This window comes from Culex quinquefasciatus, chromosome 3 (genome assembly GCF_015732765.1).
Source record: "Culex quinquefasciatus strain JHB chromosome 3, VPISU_Cqui_1.0_pri_paternal, whole genome shotgun sequence".
NCBI classification, from domain to species: Eukaryota; Metazoa; Arthropoda; class Insecta; order Diptera; family Culicidae; genus Culex; species Culex quinquefasciatus.
Window position 1 is genome coordinate 123,311,806 of NC_051863.1, and position 18,978 is coordinate 123,330,783.

General features: G+C 35.8%; 1 protein-coding gene across 8 annotated transcripts in view; it reads left to right on the forward strand.

Annotated features, from left to right (window-relative positions):
* The window catches only part of LOC6037623 (protein GDAP2 homolog), a 145,264-nt gene that overhangs the window by 40,433 nt on the left and 85,853 nt on the right, over positions 1–18,978 (forward strand). For 5 of the 8 annotated variants that reach the window (XM_038266447.1, XM_038266443.1, XM_038266449.1 and 2 more), the window contains exons 2-3: positions 13,811–13,889; positions 14,018–14,202. In XM_038266447.1, the coding sequence (XP_038122375.1) occupies positions 13,815–13,889; positions 14,018–14,202 (260 nt within the window). In that variant the 5' untranslated portion in view covers positions 13,811–13,814. Of the gene's footprint in view, positions 1–5,118; positions 5,221–13,810; positions 13,890–14,017; positions 14,203–18,978 lie in introns of those variants that run through there. The other 3 variants (XM_038266448.1, XM_038266444.1, XM_038266445.1) reach the window with 2 other exon arrangements.

An 18,978-nucleotide genomic window follows, 5' to 3' on the forward strand; every position in this document is an offset into this window, starting at 1 on the left:
CCATGTTACAATTGCTTATATTTTTGAAATTTGTTACTTTCTTTTATCGTCGCCGTAGTGCTAACTTGTTGGGCCAAATTGAGTTAAGAACGCAATTTTGTGCAGCTCACAATGCCTCACCTTTTGACCTTCACAGATCACCAAAATTCGATTTCAATTCTCAGGTATTCAATAAAAATCGAAAAAACTCCGTGCATTTTTGTCACATTACATAAGAAAGAAGTTTCAATCTTGTCGTGCTATCTTGTCACTCTCTGAAAATTGATGTAAGTACGACAACTGGCCAAAGGGATTTTAGGTCAGAACGCGTTTGACGCACGTACTACCTAGATCACCGTACACCCAGAACTGGGCATCGGCATACGAGAGGATAAAGAGCACGATTCGGTAGTAAAATGGTACTGTGTGCGGACGGAGAGGATAAATCCCGAAATTACCGAGAGTACTTTACTCATGGTTCATTTTCCAAAAAAGTTCATCTATCAAAAAAAAAGTACCGGTACCGAGACTCGAACCCAAGACCTTCGGCATATTGAACCGTGCCTTTGTCGTATGGGCCACCATGGTTCGGTGACTAAGTGGCGGTCGTTTGTTCATATAAACCAGTCATAGGATGAACTGTTCCAATGAACGAATGAACACGCGAGAGGACTATACTCTCGCAATATAGCACTTTCCTCACGTTTCTTTTCGTGAGAACTATCCCCTCGTTCTTTAACTTTGGGTGTACAAATTGTAATTATAACTCGGGACTCCGGCAACCAAATTCAACCAAACTTTGGGGCAATGCACAAAATGGTCAGCCAAACAAAACGTGTTTGTTATTGTTTACATTGCGTGCTCTAGTTTTTGTTTATTCAAGGTCAAACATTAAAACGTGTTTTTCTCGGAACGTCAAAATGGCGGGTGCCCTCATATCCGGACCAGTTTACAGTACGCCCAATGTTCAAACAATATAGAAAATAGATATAAAGAATGTTGTTCTCCCGATTCTTTTTTGAAAGATATGTGCGTGCTTCCTGTTTATTTTTACCAGCACACACTTCCACGAAAGCATAACATCACATTTCGAGCATCGGAATTGAAAACGTCATCGAAGAACCATTAACAACACGCACACTCCGGTGTGATGAGCGTTAATATTTCTAAATTTCTGCCCGAAAATAGCACTGCTCTTGCCGGGTGCCCTTGAAAAAGCTTCAAAGGCCCGCATGGGAATAGGTATCTGCGTCATCATCGGGTTGATCCTAATTATAGCACCCAACTTAACCACTTCCTTTAACGGCGATATCATCCACATGAATGAACCGCCCAAAGTTCAAACCCACATTTCCAGTCTTATGCGTCTTGTGAAAGTCTCGTGCTTAAGCAGCTAATTAGCTGACTTGGTCTCCCGAGAGGGCTTTGTTTCTAACTTGCTAATCAAATGATTAGCACTTATTTCGAAAGAGACTCCACCCTATAGTGATGATCTGTAGATGTTATAACCAGTTGAAACTGAAATTAAAAAAAAATCCAGTCCAGTTCAGTGAGTTCACATCGATTAAACATAACCTCAAAAAAAAAAAAAAATCAGCCCAACACGTGTCCAATTTGGCCGCCCAAGAGGCGAAAGCGCAACTCATGTTTCCCACGTGTGGTCTGCTTCCGGTTGAGGTCCACCCAGCACAACCACCGTCCGGTTTCCGGCGGTGCCCGAACCGTGAACATTGAACAATCATCCCGGTAATGAACTGAGCTGCACCACCACGTGTCTCACGTCCCGTGTGCAAGCGCGCATTGTAGACCCATTATTTCCAGCATGCTGGCCACTTTGAGTATTTTAAGGGCTGATGTTGATGCTTTTGCCACTTGCAGCTGATTGTTGGGCGGTCATGACGGTGATTGTTGTTTGCAGGCACGAAGAGCAGTTTTGGAGAAGGGAAGCTTATCTGATTCTAGATTTTATCGCTTCAAAATTCTGTTTTACATATTATTAGAAATCAAATAAACCTCAATATTTTGATATTTTTAAATGGGACCGTTACTGCGTTCAACTTTTGTTTAATTGATATGCTTTGAAAATCATAAAATAATTATATTCAAATTTCATTTCATTCAAAATAATATAGCTCTCTTTGCAAAACAATGAAAGTTTATAAAGATCAACAACTGTTTTGACTGATGCCTAAAAGTTTGTACAAAGGGTGACTGTTGAAAGAAAAACATTTTATGAATTTTAAATAAAGGTTTTGAATTGGTTTTGTTTTGAAAATCTAAATACCAATCCCAAAGTTATGAGAATTTATGTCTTTAGAAATATTTTACTCTTGTTTGCCAGATCTCAGATATTTTGAAGAAACTAATGTTCGGATTCATTATGTGACACTTTGTTGGACGGGTAATAAAAAAATACTTATTCCAATAAGGGACCATCCATAAACCACGTGGACACTTTAGGGGGGGGGGGGGCTGGCGATTGTCCACGATCCATACAAAAAAGACACTTTGGTGGGGGGTGGGGTAACATATACTCAAAAAAATGTTCACGTGGTTTATGGATGGTCCCTAAGTCATACAATTTGAAAATCCGGCAACCCTATCTAATGTAATAAATGGGTATTCTCCGCCAACTCACACTGCAGTTGCTCCGAGTCGGAGCCTCCGACCCCTATTCGATTTGCGTGAAACTTTATCCCAAGGGGTAACTTTTGTCCCTAATCTCGAATCCGAGGTCCGTTTTTTGATTTCTCGTGACGGCAGTACGACCCCTTTCATTTTTGAACATGCGAAAAAGAGGTGTTTTTCAATAATTTGCAGCCTGAAACGGCGATGAGATAGAAATTCGGTGTCAATGAGGCTTTTATTTAAAATTGGTCGTTTGATTTAATGGCGTACTAAACATTCCGAAAAAAAAAACATATTTTTCATCACTCTGCCATTCCCCGTTACTGAACTGTAAATTTGTTTGGAACATGTCTTTTTAAGAGAAAATTTAATGGTCTTTTCAAATCTACTTTAACCCAGAAGGGTCATTTTTTCATTTTGAACAAAAATTTTCATTAAAATTTCGTGTTTTTCTAACATTGCAGGGTTATTTTTTAGAGTGTTGTAGAGGAGACAATTGCAATATTTTTATGTATAAACATAAGGGGTTTGCTCATAAACATCACGAGTTATCGCGAATTTTGAAAAAAAACGGTTTGAGCTAAATAAAAAATTTAAAATAAGAACCATTTCCGGAATTTGTAGAGAATTGCTGCTTTTCTATGTTTTTTTTTTTCAAAATTTGATTGTTTTTTGGGGATCTAGACTAACCTTTCAAAAAGACTAACAATTGAATGTTACGCCAATTTGAAATGTAAATTGTCGTGTCATGGGTCTTACCCCTTTTGCTTTCTCATGTTTGTACAACATTGTTACACTTCTTAAAATTTTCCTGCAATGTTTAAAAACGAAATTTTAACATGAAAATTTCAGTTTTTGAGTAAATGACACTTCTCGGTCATTGCAGATTCGAAAAGTGTATTGAAATCCCATAAAATGATACATCCCAACATTTTTGAAGTCCAGTAACGAATAATGGCAGATGTTTTAAAATTATTGCATCATTATTTTTTTTTTTTCTTAATTAAATATCATAAAGTTTCATATGTCGCAAGAGTAAATCAAAGTTTAAATAAAAATGAGAATAAGTGATCTTATTTTGTTTTATATCAAATTTGATTTTGTTCTTCTCGGCTGTTCGGGAAACGAGCAGTGCACTCTTTGCCAATTCTCCCACATTACTTGAATTCGCGAGTCTTCGCGATCATCGCTAAGCCCGACGCATACAAACACGTTTCGCTCAATCATCGCGGGGTTTGTCTCAGCTGATGATGATCGTACGGCGAACTGACTTATCTGTAAACACAACAGACGAAACCGAAGTGTTTGGATTGTATGATTGTTTGTATTGAACGCCGGTAGATCGGTGTCTGTGTATAAGTTTGTTTCTGCACAGATTGAGTCACAAGTTGATGATTGTTCGTTAGGGTTGATCAAGAAAAGAAACCGCTAAAGAATCTCCATCTCGAAGCTGTAACGTCAGCAATCGTCGATATGCAAGACGTCGGTTCAAATCCAACTCAAAGTTTATTTATTCTCTGACCAACCCTAACTCACATCGGTACAACTTCCTACACGAGATCGCCTCGCTGTATCGCTGACCTATTCTCGATATATTGGTGGTGGCATGACTTCACCGACAGCCGCTGACTAACTGCAATCATTGCGAGCAGAGCGTGCACGAGAGAGAAAGAGAGCCGAGCTCCACCGACTCAACCCACTGGTATTGTGTCAGCGGAGCCCCCCAACCAATGATCCAAACGCGCCAGTACATCGTTGACGTCGTCGGTTCGCGGCTGGATCGCGTTTTTTCTGCTGCGTCGTATTTTGGTACTTTTGTGTCTTACGGTCGCGGGTGCTTAATTCCGTCACCTGCAGTCGAAGTCGCTTCTCTGTGGAATATTCCGGTTCAGGTTTTGCCCGTAGATCACTCGGTTTTCGCGTAGGTCGTCGTCGCCGTGGGTTCAACCGTGCGTGACTGTAAGGCTTTGTGCGAGGTGCTTGAACTGGTGTTCACTTCCGGAGAATCCGGAGCTATACTGGTGGAGTTGAAGAAAAAGTAATTAATTCTGACAAGTTTGACTGTTTAAGTTATCCAGTGTTGGCTAGTGTCTTCCTAGTGTATCTTGTGAATGTAAACTCATGACTTCTCAGTTCGTTTGACTGATAGCTAACGATTGCTGGCACGTGAATCAGCTGTACGCAATCACGGTTCTGATGACTGACTCTCTTCTCATGCATTAGTAATGCAGAGTTCAATTACTACTACAACAGCGCATCGGGTAGTATTCCACCACCGGTGAGAACACACCCTAAACATGACGGAGCTTCTTCTTTGTTTTCGACTTTGATCGGGCCCGTTTGATTCTACAACCACTAGGAAAGAAGCCCAACTCACTTCCAGCTCGGCTGTCACAAACATAACTAGAGCCAGGCATTCGCGGACGGGAGCCGGAGGAGTATCGTTGCCCTAACCCACATGGCTTATTTATGGTGCGGTCGTCGTCGTCGTCAGCGCTGTGTGTTTTGATTACTAATCGCTGTGACATGTTGTTATCGAATAATAACAGTGGAACAACAGAAATTGAGTTGGGTAGAGAGTCGGTTACACTGCAGTATAATTGGAGCCGGTTTGTGAGTGTGCGATGGTCGAAAGATGATAAAAATGAGGCCTATTAGCTGATAAACGTTAGTGGGGCTATTTATAAACATGCAAACATGTAATGGAAAAGTTTATGTTTTAATGGAAAAAAAAATGTTTCTGAAATGTCCAAATTGCTTTAGAAAATAATTTACTGTTACTGTTCCCTTTATGTGAGGTACAGTAAAAATTTGACAATCACAAAATTTCGATTATCCGGATGTTTCAAAGAATCTTCTAATACCCATCCAATGAAAAACAAGAAATGAAAACTAACATCGAATTCGAATTTGGTTTATGGTCAGTTACATAAATAAATTAATATTCTCGTTTTTTGAAAAAAAAAAAAATGTTATTCGATTACACATCACGACAATTTTTAAGTTGATATCAGTAAACGCTCTTTTTTGTCCAACACAAAAATGTTCAACGGATAAATATGTGCAGTGAATTTCGAACATTAAAAAATACATTTTACTATGGAGAAAAGCTAATAAAATATGTTTGGGATAATTTAAAATTGCAACAAATTGAATTCAAACCACTAAAAGAGGTATTAGACTATGAAAAACAAATAAGGCCGTTGCAAATATTTTTCAAAGTTTATGTCGTTTATTAAGTTTATTTTTCAAAGTTTAAATCAGGGGGCAAAAAAATATTTAAAAAAAAATCTAAATTTCCATGAAAATAGAAGTCTAATCAACTGAAAACAATCTAAAATGCATTTTTCTGCATTGATTATCATATTTAGCATGTTTGGGCTTGTTTTGCATTTTAATAAAATTCTAATGTACAGCACCACAAAAAAATTTCGCAAAAATAAAATAATCGTCAATTCTTAAATATTTTGGAAACTAATGATGTCAAAACAACTGGACAGGTGTATAATGCATTTTTTGCAATTCCGTCCTGAAACTACTCACTTTTCCTGTCATTCTTGAACGACGAAATAGCCTACTTTTCTGTACCAAAAATAACAGAATCGAATAGCAACACTTTTCAAAATAAATGCTGAAAAGTTCTACTTTTCAGCACTCAAATAAGTGCTGAAAAATTGAACTCTTCAGCACTTGTTTCGAAAAGTAACACTTTTCAACATTTTTTTGATTTAAACAATTTATTGATCAAATACATGAAAATTTGACTTAAAATTTCACTCAGTGTGCGTTTTTTGGAATTGCAAAAAATGTTGTATGGAACTCATTGCAAAACTTGATTTTTTTCAGCACTCTTCGTATTTATCCAACTCGGTGAACCTCGTTGGATAAATGTACGACTCGTGCTGAAAAAATCCTCTTTTTGCAACTTGTTGCATAAACTACTATTAAAACACTTTTTTTCATTAAAATGTTGAAACCATGGCTCGTTATTTCAATTTTTATATTTTTATATTTTTTGCCCCCCCCCCCCTCGACTTCGGTCAGAGTCGAGGGACATAAACTGCAAACAATATTTGCAACGGCCTAAACTAACATTTATTGACAAATTGCCTGCTCATTTGCTATTTATTTGCCTGAATTGATTCACCTAAACTATCACAAACCACGTGGACACTTTTTTTGAAAGCGTGGACAATTTCCATACAAATAAAATCTTTTTTTGTATGGAGCGTGGACAATCGCCAGTAACAATCTTTTTTTTATTGTTGAGCTTAAAAATTTCACTTAAACTACTCCAAAGTGATTTAGAATTTTTGAATCTAAGATGGCGGCCAAAATGGAGGTGATGAAACATTGAAACAATTTTTTTTAGTAGGCTATCAACCATTCAAATTTGACTAAAATGAGGTTGCAGAGCTCGAATTTGATGTTAAAAATAAGAAAATAAAAAAACGAAAAACAAAAAAAAATCGTGATTCGATTACCCGAAGTTTCATACAAACCATCGGATAATCGAATCTGGACTGTAATCTACTTTTCAGTCGAAATATTGTTGTTTATTTTATTAACGTGACTTTAACCTAGAGAGGTCATTCGTCACTTTCAGTCGAAATGAGGACTACAGATTTTAGATAGCTTAGAACTATTTATTTTTGTTTAAGGCTACCAACCTTACGGATTTTCCCTTACCATACGGATTTTCGACTCTCTTCGTGAATGTTTAACAGGCCGGAATTTTTGTAGGGGATTTCACGCATTTGTATGGAATTTTAACAAGTTTTGAACATTTAATTGCTTTTTTGATTTGGTCAAAGCTTTTGTAAATTAGTCTTTTTAATTTAACTGTAAGTTTGATTTAAAAGGGAGAGTTTTCCGGGTTTTTCTCAGTTCAAACTTGATTATTTATTTTATTTTATATTTCCTTCATATGTCAATAGGACCTTTTAAAAAAATATTCTAGAATTGTTCTTTTAGACATTCCTTACTAAATATATTTATCCATTAAAAGATCATCTTATTCCAGGTCTTCACTGATACTTTGATAGAACAAGTTTTTAAAAAAATGATTTTAATTTTTTTGATTTTTCGTCCGTTCTACTCAACTAGTGGGGTAAGACGAACAACCCGTTGGGGCAAGAGGAACAATGCATGAAAAAATTTGCTAATTAACTAACAATTGAACTATTATCACTTAGATACATCAGATTAGGATGTATTTAAAACGTTTCTTTCATTTTTAGATTAAAAAATAATATTTTACTCTAAATTTGACCGTTTTAACGAAACAAAAATTTACATAAACGATAAATAGTAAATTTTCATGATATTATTATATCGTGTAGGGACAATTTTTAAACAATTGTTTATCAGTTTTTAAGATTTTGTATGTATTTTTTTTCACAATAAAATATGTTGCTGCAGCAATTCGTATTTGTTTCCATACTAAAAATCTACATGGTACGCTTGCCCCACCTAAACAAGATTTTTTAAAAGCTCTATAGAGCAATTCTCTACGAAATCGGTCTTTTTTCTTCAATTTCAATTTTTGTATTTTTTAATCCGGCTGAAACTTTTTTGGTGCCTTCGGTATGCCCAAAGAAGCCATTTTGCATCATTAGTTTGTCCATATAATTTTCCATACAAATTCGGCAGCTGTCCATACAAAAATGATGTATGAAAATTCAAAAATCTGTATCTTTTGAAGGAATTTTTGATCGATTTGGTGTCTTCGGCAAAGTTGTAGGTATGGATACGGACTACACTGGAAAAATAATACACGGTAAAAAAATTTGGTGATTTTTTATTTAACTTTATCACTAAAACTTGATTTACAAAAAACACTATTTTTAATTTTTTTTATTTTTTGATATGTTTTAGAAGACATAAAATGCCAACTTTTCAGAAATTTCCAGGTTGTGCAAAAAATCACTGACCGAGTTATGAATTTTTTAATCAATACTGATTTTTTCAAAAAATCGAAATTTTGGTCGTAAAATTTTTCAACTTCATTTTTCGATGTAAAATCAAATTTGCAATCAAAAAGTACTTTACTAAAATTTTGATAAAGTGCACCGTTTTCAAGTTATAGCCATATTTAAGTGACTTTTTTGAAAATAGTCGCAGTTTTTCATTTTTTTAAATTAGTGCACATGTTTGCCCAGTTTTGAAAAAAATATTTTTGAAAAGCTGAGAAAATTCTCTATATTTTGCTTATTCGGACTATGTTGATACGACCTTTAGTTGCTGAGATATTGCAATGCAAAGGTTTAAAAACAGGAAAATTGATGTTTTCTAAGTTTCACCCAAACAACCCACCATTTTCTATCGTCAATATCTCAGCAACTAATGGTCCGATTTTCAATGTTAATATATGAAACAATTGTGAAATTTTCCGATCTTTTCGAAAAAAATATTTTTGGAATTTTCAAATCAAGACAAACATTTTAAAAGGGCGTAATATTGAATGTTTGGCCTTTGTGAAATGTTAGTCTTGATTTGAAAATTCCAAAAATATTTTTTTCGAAGAGATCGGAAAATTTCACAAATGTTTTATATATTAACATTGAAAATCGGACCATTAGTTGCTGAGATATTGACGATAGAAAATGGTGGGTTGTTTGGGTGAAACTTAGAAAACATCAATTTTCCTGTTTTTAAACCTTTGCATTGCAATATCTCAGCAACTAAAGGTCGTATCAACAAAGTCCAAATAAGCAAAATATAGAGAATTTTCTCAGCTTTTCAAAAATATTTTTTTCAAAACTGGGCAAACATGTGCACATGAAAAATGAAGTTGAAAAATTTTTACGACCAAAATTTCGATTTTTTGAAAAAATCAGTATTGATTAAAAAATTCATAACTCGGTCAGTGATTTTTTGCACAACCTGGAAATTTCTGAAAAGTTGGCATTTTATGCCTTCTAAAACATATCAAAAATAAAAAAATTAAAAATAGTGTTTTTTGTAAATCAAGTTTTAGTGATAAAAGTTAAATAAAAAATCACCAATTTTTTTACCGTGTATTATTTTTTCCAGTGTAGTCCGTATCCATACCTACAACTTTGCCGAAGACACCAAATCGATCAAAAATTCCTTCAAAAGATACAGATTTTTGAATTTTCATACATCATTTTTGTATGGACAGCTGCCGAATTTGTATGGAAAATTATATGGACAAACTAATGATGCAAAATGGCTTCTTTGGGCATACCGAAGGCACCAAAAAAGTTTCAGTCGGATTAAAAAATACAAAAAAAATCGAATGACCGAAATCCTAGAGAACTGCTCTATACAAAAATAACCAAAACATAAATCATACTTTATAATACGTGCAAGTCATTGGTAGGGACACTACTGATCTAGGAAAAATAGCATTTAGATAAAATGAGCCTTAAAACGTACCCTAAGCCTTATTTTGTACTTTCCAAATATTATAAGAAAACAAAGGTTTTGAAAAAAAAAACTTAATTGAATCCTATTCCTCGTGGCGTTTACGTCGTTTTGGCGGTTATGTGGTAGTAGAATCAGCTAATTGCATTGCTAGCAACAATTCCTCATACTGGAAATAATCAAAATTGTAAAAATTACGGCCTTACGAGCGATTGTTCCTCTTGCCCCATATGGTCGTCTTGTCCCACCTTCCCCTACTTTTAAACGTGCAAGTCATAAGCACTCTGATAGCATTTTGTGAAATTTGTTAGCTGTAAAAACGACCAAGTTTTATACTTGTAATCCTAAAATTTATTAAATTTAATTTATCTAAATAATTCTTTGACAATTATTCTTATACAGTAGTTGTTCGGTAACTGGGCGTTGTTTAACTGGGCGCTCAATACCTGGGCCGTAGCTCAGTTAAAAAGCAGACAAACGTCAAAATACCAAAACAAACCAACATGACCGAGGGGTACCATGGTGTCATATCGGCAAAGTGTACGGATTTTTGCTCAGCAAGAGTTGGTAGCCTTAGTGTTGTTCTTTAGATTTTCACTGACCCACAATTTTTAATCCAATGTGATTTAAAATAAATAAGTCTCTTTTGTTAATATTTTTTCCCTTAGACATTTTTTTATTCTATTTTTTATATGGCGTAACTAAAAAAAGTTTTAAAATTTCTTTGAAAATGTTCACATTTCTTTGAATAAGTTTAAAATTTCAAGTTTTATATAAAATAGATTTTACTAACATTATCTTTTTACAATTTTGGGAATTCCCGGGACAAAATACAATAATTCCAGGGATTCGGGAATTCCCGGTTTTGGAAAAATCCAAGGATTTTTTTCCCGGGAATTCCCGGGATGAACGCACTAGCATAAACGTTACTCTGCCTGCGAGTTTGACAGTCAAATGTGCGTAAATGTGCGAGTTAGTTTGTAATAGTCTAATGCCTCCTTAACAATACATTTTTGTCTACTTGATAAAGGCTCAAACTCCGATCCGAAACGTCGGGCATTTTTAAAGAATAAATCGATTGAACTTTGTTTATTTGACTGAGAAAGCCTGTATTCAAGTCGAAAACAAACAATCGAGCTTATATGTGTTGAAAATTTCGATGCAAGACCACTTATTTTCAACAGTTGAAACCATATCTTATTTTCTGGATTTTTATATTTTAAGTGTGGCAAATAAAATAGAGTAGGTCTAATTAAATATAAGCGCAAATAAAGTTTCATAAAAATATGATTATTATGAATACATTTCGAAAGATGTTATTCTTGACTTGATTGTTTTCTGTTTGGTTTGAGTGAAAATTGTTATTGCTGGCACCTTTGATAATAAATAAAACTACAGTCCAGACTCGATTAATCAAAGGCCTCGGAAAAAATCTCCTTGATTAATCGAATCAGGAAAAAAACATTTTTTTCGTTTGCTAATTTTTTATTGGTCTAGCTTATGTTTGACACCTAAACCAAGATGGCGACCAAAATGGCAGTAATGAAATATTGAAAAAATGCATTTTGTTATTTGATATCAAAATTCAACTCAAATGGACTAACAGAGCTCAAATCTAATGTAAAAACAAGAAATTAAAAAAAAAAAACGGCGTATTTCCGTATTTCCGTATATCCATATTTATCACTTGTTTTAAAATAATCAATCAAAGTGTTTGATAATATATTCAAAGATATGTTGATGTTGTTCTTATCAGTTTATCTTTTTTCGGTTGTGCAAAATTAAGTTGAATTTGGTCAAAAAATAAATAACTGAAAACATTCATGAACAACAGACGTGATCTTTTTCCTAGAACATAAATGGTATAAAATGACCTTTCAACACAAAAATGTTTTATTTATTCAAACCAACAATTTGAACTGGTCCAACTGTTGCTTCTGTGCCGCATCGGATGCATACTTGTTCCGACAGTTAAGACAACTATCTTCTCTTGAGAACGACTTACAAATGACACGATGATCGTGTGTGCGTATGTGTGTCACTTACCTCTCACACACGGTGCCTGGCCCAAATGAGGCTCGTACAAAGCTGGATGGTGTCATCGTGTTCTGCATATTTAATTAGCTGGAATCAAAACAAAAATCTCAAAACTTGGCAACAGGTTAAATCTGTATGGCCCCTCGATGGCGAGGTGGGGGAAACACTCCGAGATATTGAATAAGTAAAGATTCCAAGTGTTGAGTTTGCTTCTCCAAATCTCAACACGTGCCACGATTGGGCTGGAATGTGGTGACCACAACACAGTCACAGTCAGCCGGTGTACGCGATGCAATAAACTGATGTTTTACAACACTGCAAATCAGTCGGGAGGTCGGAAATGAAGTTAAGAAAAAGCAGCAACTCAACTGACTGAAAGGGAATTACCCAGCTCGTTGACGTCGTGGCATTTTGTCTTAAGTTGCATGTTGTTTCTAAAATTTAATCAAATGTACGACGTGTGGCTAATTAACTTGTGACGGGAGAGCACAACTCCAACCAAATTGGCATGGCATGTAATTTGCCAGTCAGTCAGTCTGCAGACTCAACACTGACGACGGCTGTTTTTGTAGCTTCTGGTAGTAAGAGGCTGTGGCTGTACTCTTTGCGATTTTGCTGTTCTTTGTGACTTTGCCCTGGCACAGTTTCGAGTCGTTCTGCTACTGCCACTTAATTTCTGCTTAATTAGAGTGTGGGTGCCGACTGCCGGCATTGCATTGTAAGAACAAAAGGTTGACAAATTTCAGTTAGTTGATATTAATTCTCTTGAAGATATTTCACAAAAATACTGACTAAAACCACTTTTACCAGCTTCTCAACATCAAAGGGCAGCTCATCTCAAAGCCCATGCATAAACATTTCTGTCACCTTGCGATTCACGCTGCACACACACACACACACCCGAATAATTATGCAACGCGTTACGGCCCGGTGATAACCGCAATTTGCATTTCTAAGCAGCATCTCCTAAGAACCGGTATTAATCCGGACTCGCGTGAATCCCATCAATATGAAATATTGTTGTGGGGCAGTTGTCGGCTACAAATGAACGCCAGATGAGGGAGGTCACCCATGGGATTTTGCATTCCGGACCGAGATTGCCTGCCTCGTAGTAACAGCACATACTGGTTGAGGAGTTCTCTGGAAAACTAGATTTTGTTGATTTGAATGCAGTTAATTTGACAGTATTCAATCAACCAGTTAGCAAACATTAAATTAGCCAGATTTCTCCAGTTTAATTTTACAGTTATTAGAGTTATTAACTATAAAAAATCTTGCATAGAATCCAACTACTGTTGATCCAACAGAGAAATGCACTTTCATCTACAAACCTGTTAGCACCTTCACCAAATACTTGAAGTGGAGGCATTTGAGAGAGGCAATCAGTTGGACAAATGGGATTCTTATTCGGTTCGGGACCTAGCAGTGCTTTGGGGAATCCGTTGCAAGTGTTAATATTTATACGAACTGTTTATCTTCTAAGCCGCAACAAGAAAACCACCACTTTGAGCACTTTCATATAAACTGCAGCGGCATTAGTAGTAGTGTTTAGCTAGTCAACCACGATTGCGGTAATCACGAGGTGATCATCAACGGCAAAGATCGCAAGTTTTTTGCGTACTTCCATTGAGACATCGCGCGGGAATACCGTCAGCTAATAAAATTAAACATCCAATGACATTCGTATTTCCCCGTCTATTTCTTTCTCTGCTTCACAATGCGAACCTCAAACACGACTCACATTCATGAACATCATCAACAATATCAACAACAACAGAGCGATGAGACTAGTGTCTGACATCTACAATGAGAGTATCGAACCGTCACTAGGAGGAATCACTAAGCCACTGACACAAGTAACTTGAACTGCTAGTTCCCCAAACAAAATAAAACTATAGCTAAAGCTCTTTCAAACTTGTTCAAACTCCAAAACAATCGCAATACTAACATTCCCTACCACATAACCTCACTTTTTTTCGAATAGCAGTACGTAAGCGTAGAGCAGCTGACGCCGTGGGGCAGCAAGGAGGACAGCAGCAGTAGCAGTGCCACCAGCCGTCCCCGAACAGCCGACTACCACAGCCACATCCAGTGCGGCGCCGAAGGGCCACGCCACGACGCGAGCCCCTTCCCGTGGGATGACCAGATCAACCAGCGGATCGTAATCTGGTGAGTTGAGGGGTTTTTTATGTCTTTTTTGATAAATGAACAAAAGGGTGCCCAGAATATGGGATTTTTTTTTCAAAACCTAGCTCCACAAGCTGGATATTGTTCCTTGATCTATTTTAGTACTTTGGGCCAAATATGAGCAAAATTGGCAACATTTACCCATTGATATTCGGGGTGAAGTTTGTATGAAAAAATTGAAAAAAATGTATAAAACCTCCAATTTTTTTACAGCTTGGTCTGCACAGTGCGCAAATTTATGTTTTGTATGAAAAACATTTTGTCACCTGTTTGGCTGAACAAACAGCTTTTTTGAAGATTTTTATCCATGTCAACGTGCTGATACTTCGATAGAAATCCTGTAAGCAAATCCGGCAACTCTATGTTGAAATGTTTTCAAAACCGTCAACATTTTATTCTGATTTTGGATAACCGCGGTAAATTTTCTTGAAATATTTCGAACTGTCAAAAATTCACCAGAGCATTTACATTGATCACACAAAAAAACTATGGTACAAGAATATTCACCACGATCAATTGGGTACTAAAGCCCTATGCCAATTTTTATGTACAACTGTAAAAAACACGATTAAAAACCATTTCTGATCACTTTTTTTCATTTTAATGCAAAAAAAAAAAAATATTGTCAAGACAACATTTTTTCGATGGATCAACTATGGTCCCCTTGGAACGAGCTGTCAAGTAGGAGCTTTTCTGTCAAGAAGGACCGCGAGGTTAATTTTTCAAAATTGATTTAAAAATCCATTTTAAACTCTTTGTGGTCGTACAAAGGGTCATTGTACTCAGAAAAATAAGCTTTATCGCTGTGAACAATAATATCAGCAATCTAAGCTTCATTTTAGGACCCAATTTTTGACAGCTCGACGCACGAAAAAAAAAAACGAAACTATTGGCACTACGCCCCCCCCCCGGGACATGGCCTTCCTCTAACGTGGGATTTCTGCTCCAGCGCGAGACTGACGAGACAGGAGAAACCGGGACCGACGTTTTACTTCACCATCCGATAGAAGCTCAGTGGATAAGGCGGGAATCGAACCCGCGTCTCATAGCATCATCGGGATCGGCAGCCGAAGCCGCTACCCCTGCGCCACGAGACCCACTCGACGCACACTCTTGGTTAATAAAGTTATGTGCCCTAATGAAATGGCAAGCACGAATTGTTCGTTCAAACATAAACAATTTAGAGTTTGCAGTTCGTACAAAGGTACAAAAATCTGTATTCGAGTAAAAACATTTTCAAATCCAGCTCAACATTTGATGTGGTCGAAAATAAGTGTTTTTGGGCTTCTTAAAATTTCAAGATTGATTTTTTTTTACTTTTGAAGAGTTTTGTGTTTTCGGATAAAATAACGCAATTTTCACTATTAGAATATTTTTAATCGAACATATTCTTATTCAAGATGGCGCAAAATAACTTTCTCCGCATAAATTGGCGATATTGGTCATGTCGTCTACAGGAAGAAAAATCCACGTTTTTAGGCCGTTGCAGATATTTTTTTGTATTGAAGTTTGTGTCTCTCGACTTTGACCAAAGTTTCTAGTGGCTATAGCTCGATAATAGAGCACGATATATGTTTTCCTGTAAAGTACATTTCTTTCTAAAAAAAACATCATATGTGAAAAATTCTCTACCAAAACCGGAATGGATTTTATTTGTGTTTTTTTTATTTGGCTCAAACTTTGTGGGGGCCTTCCCTATGACCAAATAAACTATTTTGTGTAATTGGTTCATCCATAAAAGTCTCCATACAATTTTGGCTGCTGTCCATACAAAAATGGTACGTAAATATTCAAACAGCTGTAACATTTGAGAGAATTGTCTGATCAATTTGGTGTCTTCGGCAAAGTTGAAGGTATTGATGAAGACTAGGCTTAGTGATTTTTCACGCTCGAAAATTGCAAATTTCATGGGGAGCTCAATTTCAAAACACCAAATTTCACGCAAATTTCGCGGAACTTGAAAAATGTTAAAATAACTCTGAAAATCTTATGTTTAAATCACCGAAACTGCTTTTTATGCTTCATTATATATTAATTAAATAAACTAAATACAATTTCAATAAATTTGAGCCAGCCATGAAAAAATCGCAAATTTAACATAAAGATTCCATCTGGTTTTTGGATGGGCTCTATACATCCCGGGGCGGACGCAAAAAAATTCTAAGTGTAAATATAGGTATTCGGTGCCCTCTCCCCGTGCCCATACCTTCACACTTAGGAGACCCGGGAGGCGGAGTCTTGTCGCAAAAAGAACGATACACGCCTGTGGATTAGCGTGGCTCACGAATATATGAAAAAGACAAAAGTGTTCAATTTCGAACGCCTCGACCGAAATTTTGTAGCATTATAACCGCAGAAGCTAGCCTGAAATTTTGAGCGCATTTTGTTAATGTTTAGTTGTTCCACTCTTAATCTGAAGTTATAAAGAAATTTCAATAAATTTAATTTATTTATTTTCAACTTTTTAACTTTTCTTCGAGAAAGTTTTCCTATGCCGTATGATTTTTTTCAGAATAGAAGTTTTTCATAGGTTTTGATCCGGGGAACAACTTTGTAGAACATCGCAAAGCGCTAGGAATTAATCCCGGAAAGATACAGACAAATTTTTAGAGAACGTTGAATTTTGTTTACGTACTCCAAAAAATATCCTGTATCTTTTCGGGATCAATTACTAGCGCTTTGCGATGTTCTACAAAGTTGTTCCCAGATCAAAACTATAAGAAACCTGAGAATAGGAAATTTTGATTGGGTTTTGGGAAACTTTCTCTATGAAGAGGTTAAAAGTGAAAATTTCCCATAGTAATTTTTAGAAGTTCCATACTAACTTCAGGTCAATGGTGGAAGTACTAAACCTTAACCAAATACGCTCAAAATTTCAGGTTATGTTCTGGGGCCATATTGCTACAAAATTCCGGTCGAGGCGTTCGAAATTGAACACTTTTGTCTTTTTCATATATCCGTGAGCCACGCTACTGTGGATCCGTTGACGAAACCGCAAGGTTTAAGAGGGCCACATTATAAGGTGTTACGTCGATTCCTATACATATTTTGAAACAAAATGTAGGGCATGCGTATTCTCATTTATTGAACTGCTTTTTAAATATTTGACTAAAAAAGCTTAAAAATTTCCACGATTTTCTTCATTTTATTGATTTCCATATCAAAGCAAGATTTTACAATCTTGTCCAGCCAAAATGAGTTAAATAATTTGATTTTTGCGACATTTAGCACATTAAACATAGTTTTAATGGTTTTCATCTCCCTATTCAAATTTAAATTTTAAATCAGTATGCAAAAATAAAATATTTGTAACGAAATCAAATTTTTTATTCAATATGAAATTTTTAGCAAGTTTTTTTTTAATTTTTCTTGCTTTTGTTAGTGCTTTAGTTATAGAAATAATTGTTCCAAAATGGATTATGATGCAACACACAGCTGACCGAGCCACGTAGCCCAGTGGTAACGCTTCCGCCTCGTAAGCGGTAGATCGGGGTTCAAATCCCGGCTCGAACCAACACAACTGGTGATCTTTTCCCTTCTGGAATCGATTGCTTAGTAAAGGAAAGGTAGTGTATCGTCACAAACTGGACCTTATCATGACACCTTAGGGAGGCGACCTATGGAATGTTAACATTAACCTTAACATGTTAACATTAAGTTGAGAATGAAACTGCCACTGAATCCGCTTTGTAAATGCCGGCCCCGATACTCTTCAAGGGTGTTCCCCTCAGGAACTGGGAAAGATTTACTTTACTTACTTACACAGCTGAAAGGAACTCCAAAACTCTGCTATGAATTACTAAAGAACTGATTGTGTCTTTATTATTTACCAATAAAACCGAATTGAATTGAAAAAATAAATCAAAATTAAAAAAAAAAACAAAATAGTGGTATTTTTTAAACTTTTACGGGAATTATCCACCCAAATAATCTAATATCGTTAAAATAAAACAAGATTCAGAAAAATCTGAAATGTTTTTAAAAGTTGATTTCAAAGACAAAAATACCCTTTATTTTAATTTGAATAAAACAAAGCTTGATTCTTTCAAATAAAATAGCAGTTATTTTATTTTACATCGAATGAAAATATTATTAAACTTACCTAAAGTAATCATCCCAACGACCTTCCTTAATCTGATACAAAGTATTTTACTAACAGGCTATCGTTTCCAATCAATTACAAATTCCTAAACTTAATTAGTTTCAAAAAAATAATTCAAAATTGAAACATTTCTTCAAATGGTTCATATCAAGTTTTTCAATTGTTAACTAATAAAATTAACTTAACTATATTGATGAAATATCTATTATGTTGCTTTTTTGAAAAAAAAAAAAATGATATGAGAAAATTGATAAATTTCAGGAGATCGAAGTAATCTGGGAGTGGAAACGGACGTATTTTTTTCCGCTGTCATATTTTTGGAATTTGTTTTTTTTTTTTAAACGTTCGATTTAATTGTTTAAACCGGAGTTCCTGTACAATTTTAATTGTGGTAGCAGTTGAGGTAGTGTCGGTGGAATATCAAAACCCTGATTTCAATTTCTCGTCGGCGTGATGCTCTTCATCGAGGTGACGACTACACGAACAAAATTCATCGTGTGGTGATCAGTACCAACTTGCGGCGTCGTATGCCTTTGCTGCCGGTCGAGCGGTGCCAGGATCGCTGCTAGAAGAACCGAAACCTTGATTGTTGCTGCCCGCTACTTTACTGTAGTCCTGTTCATGTCTAGAAGTCTTAGAAGAATGACAATTCAAGT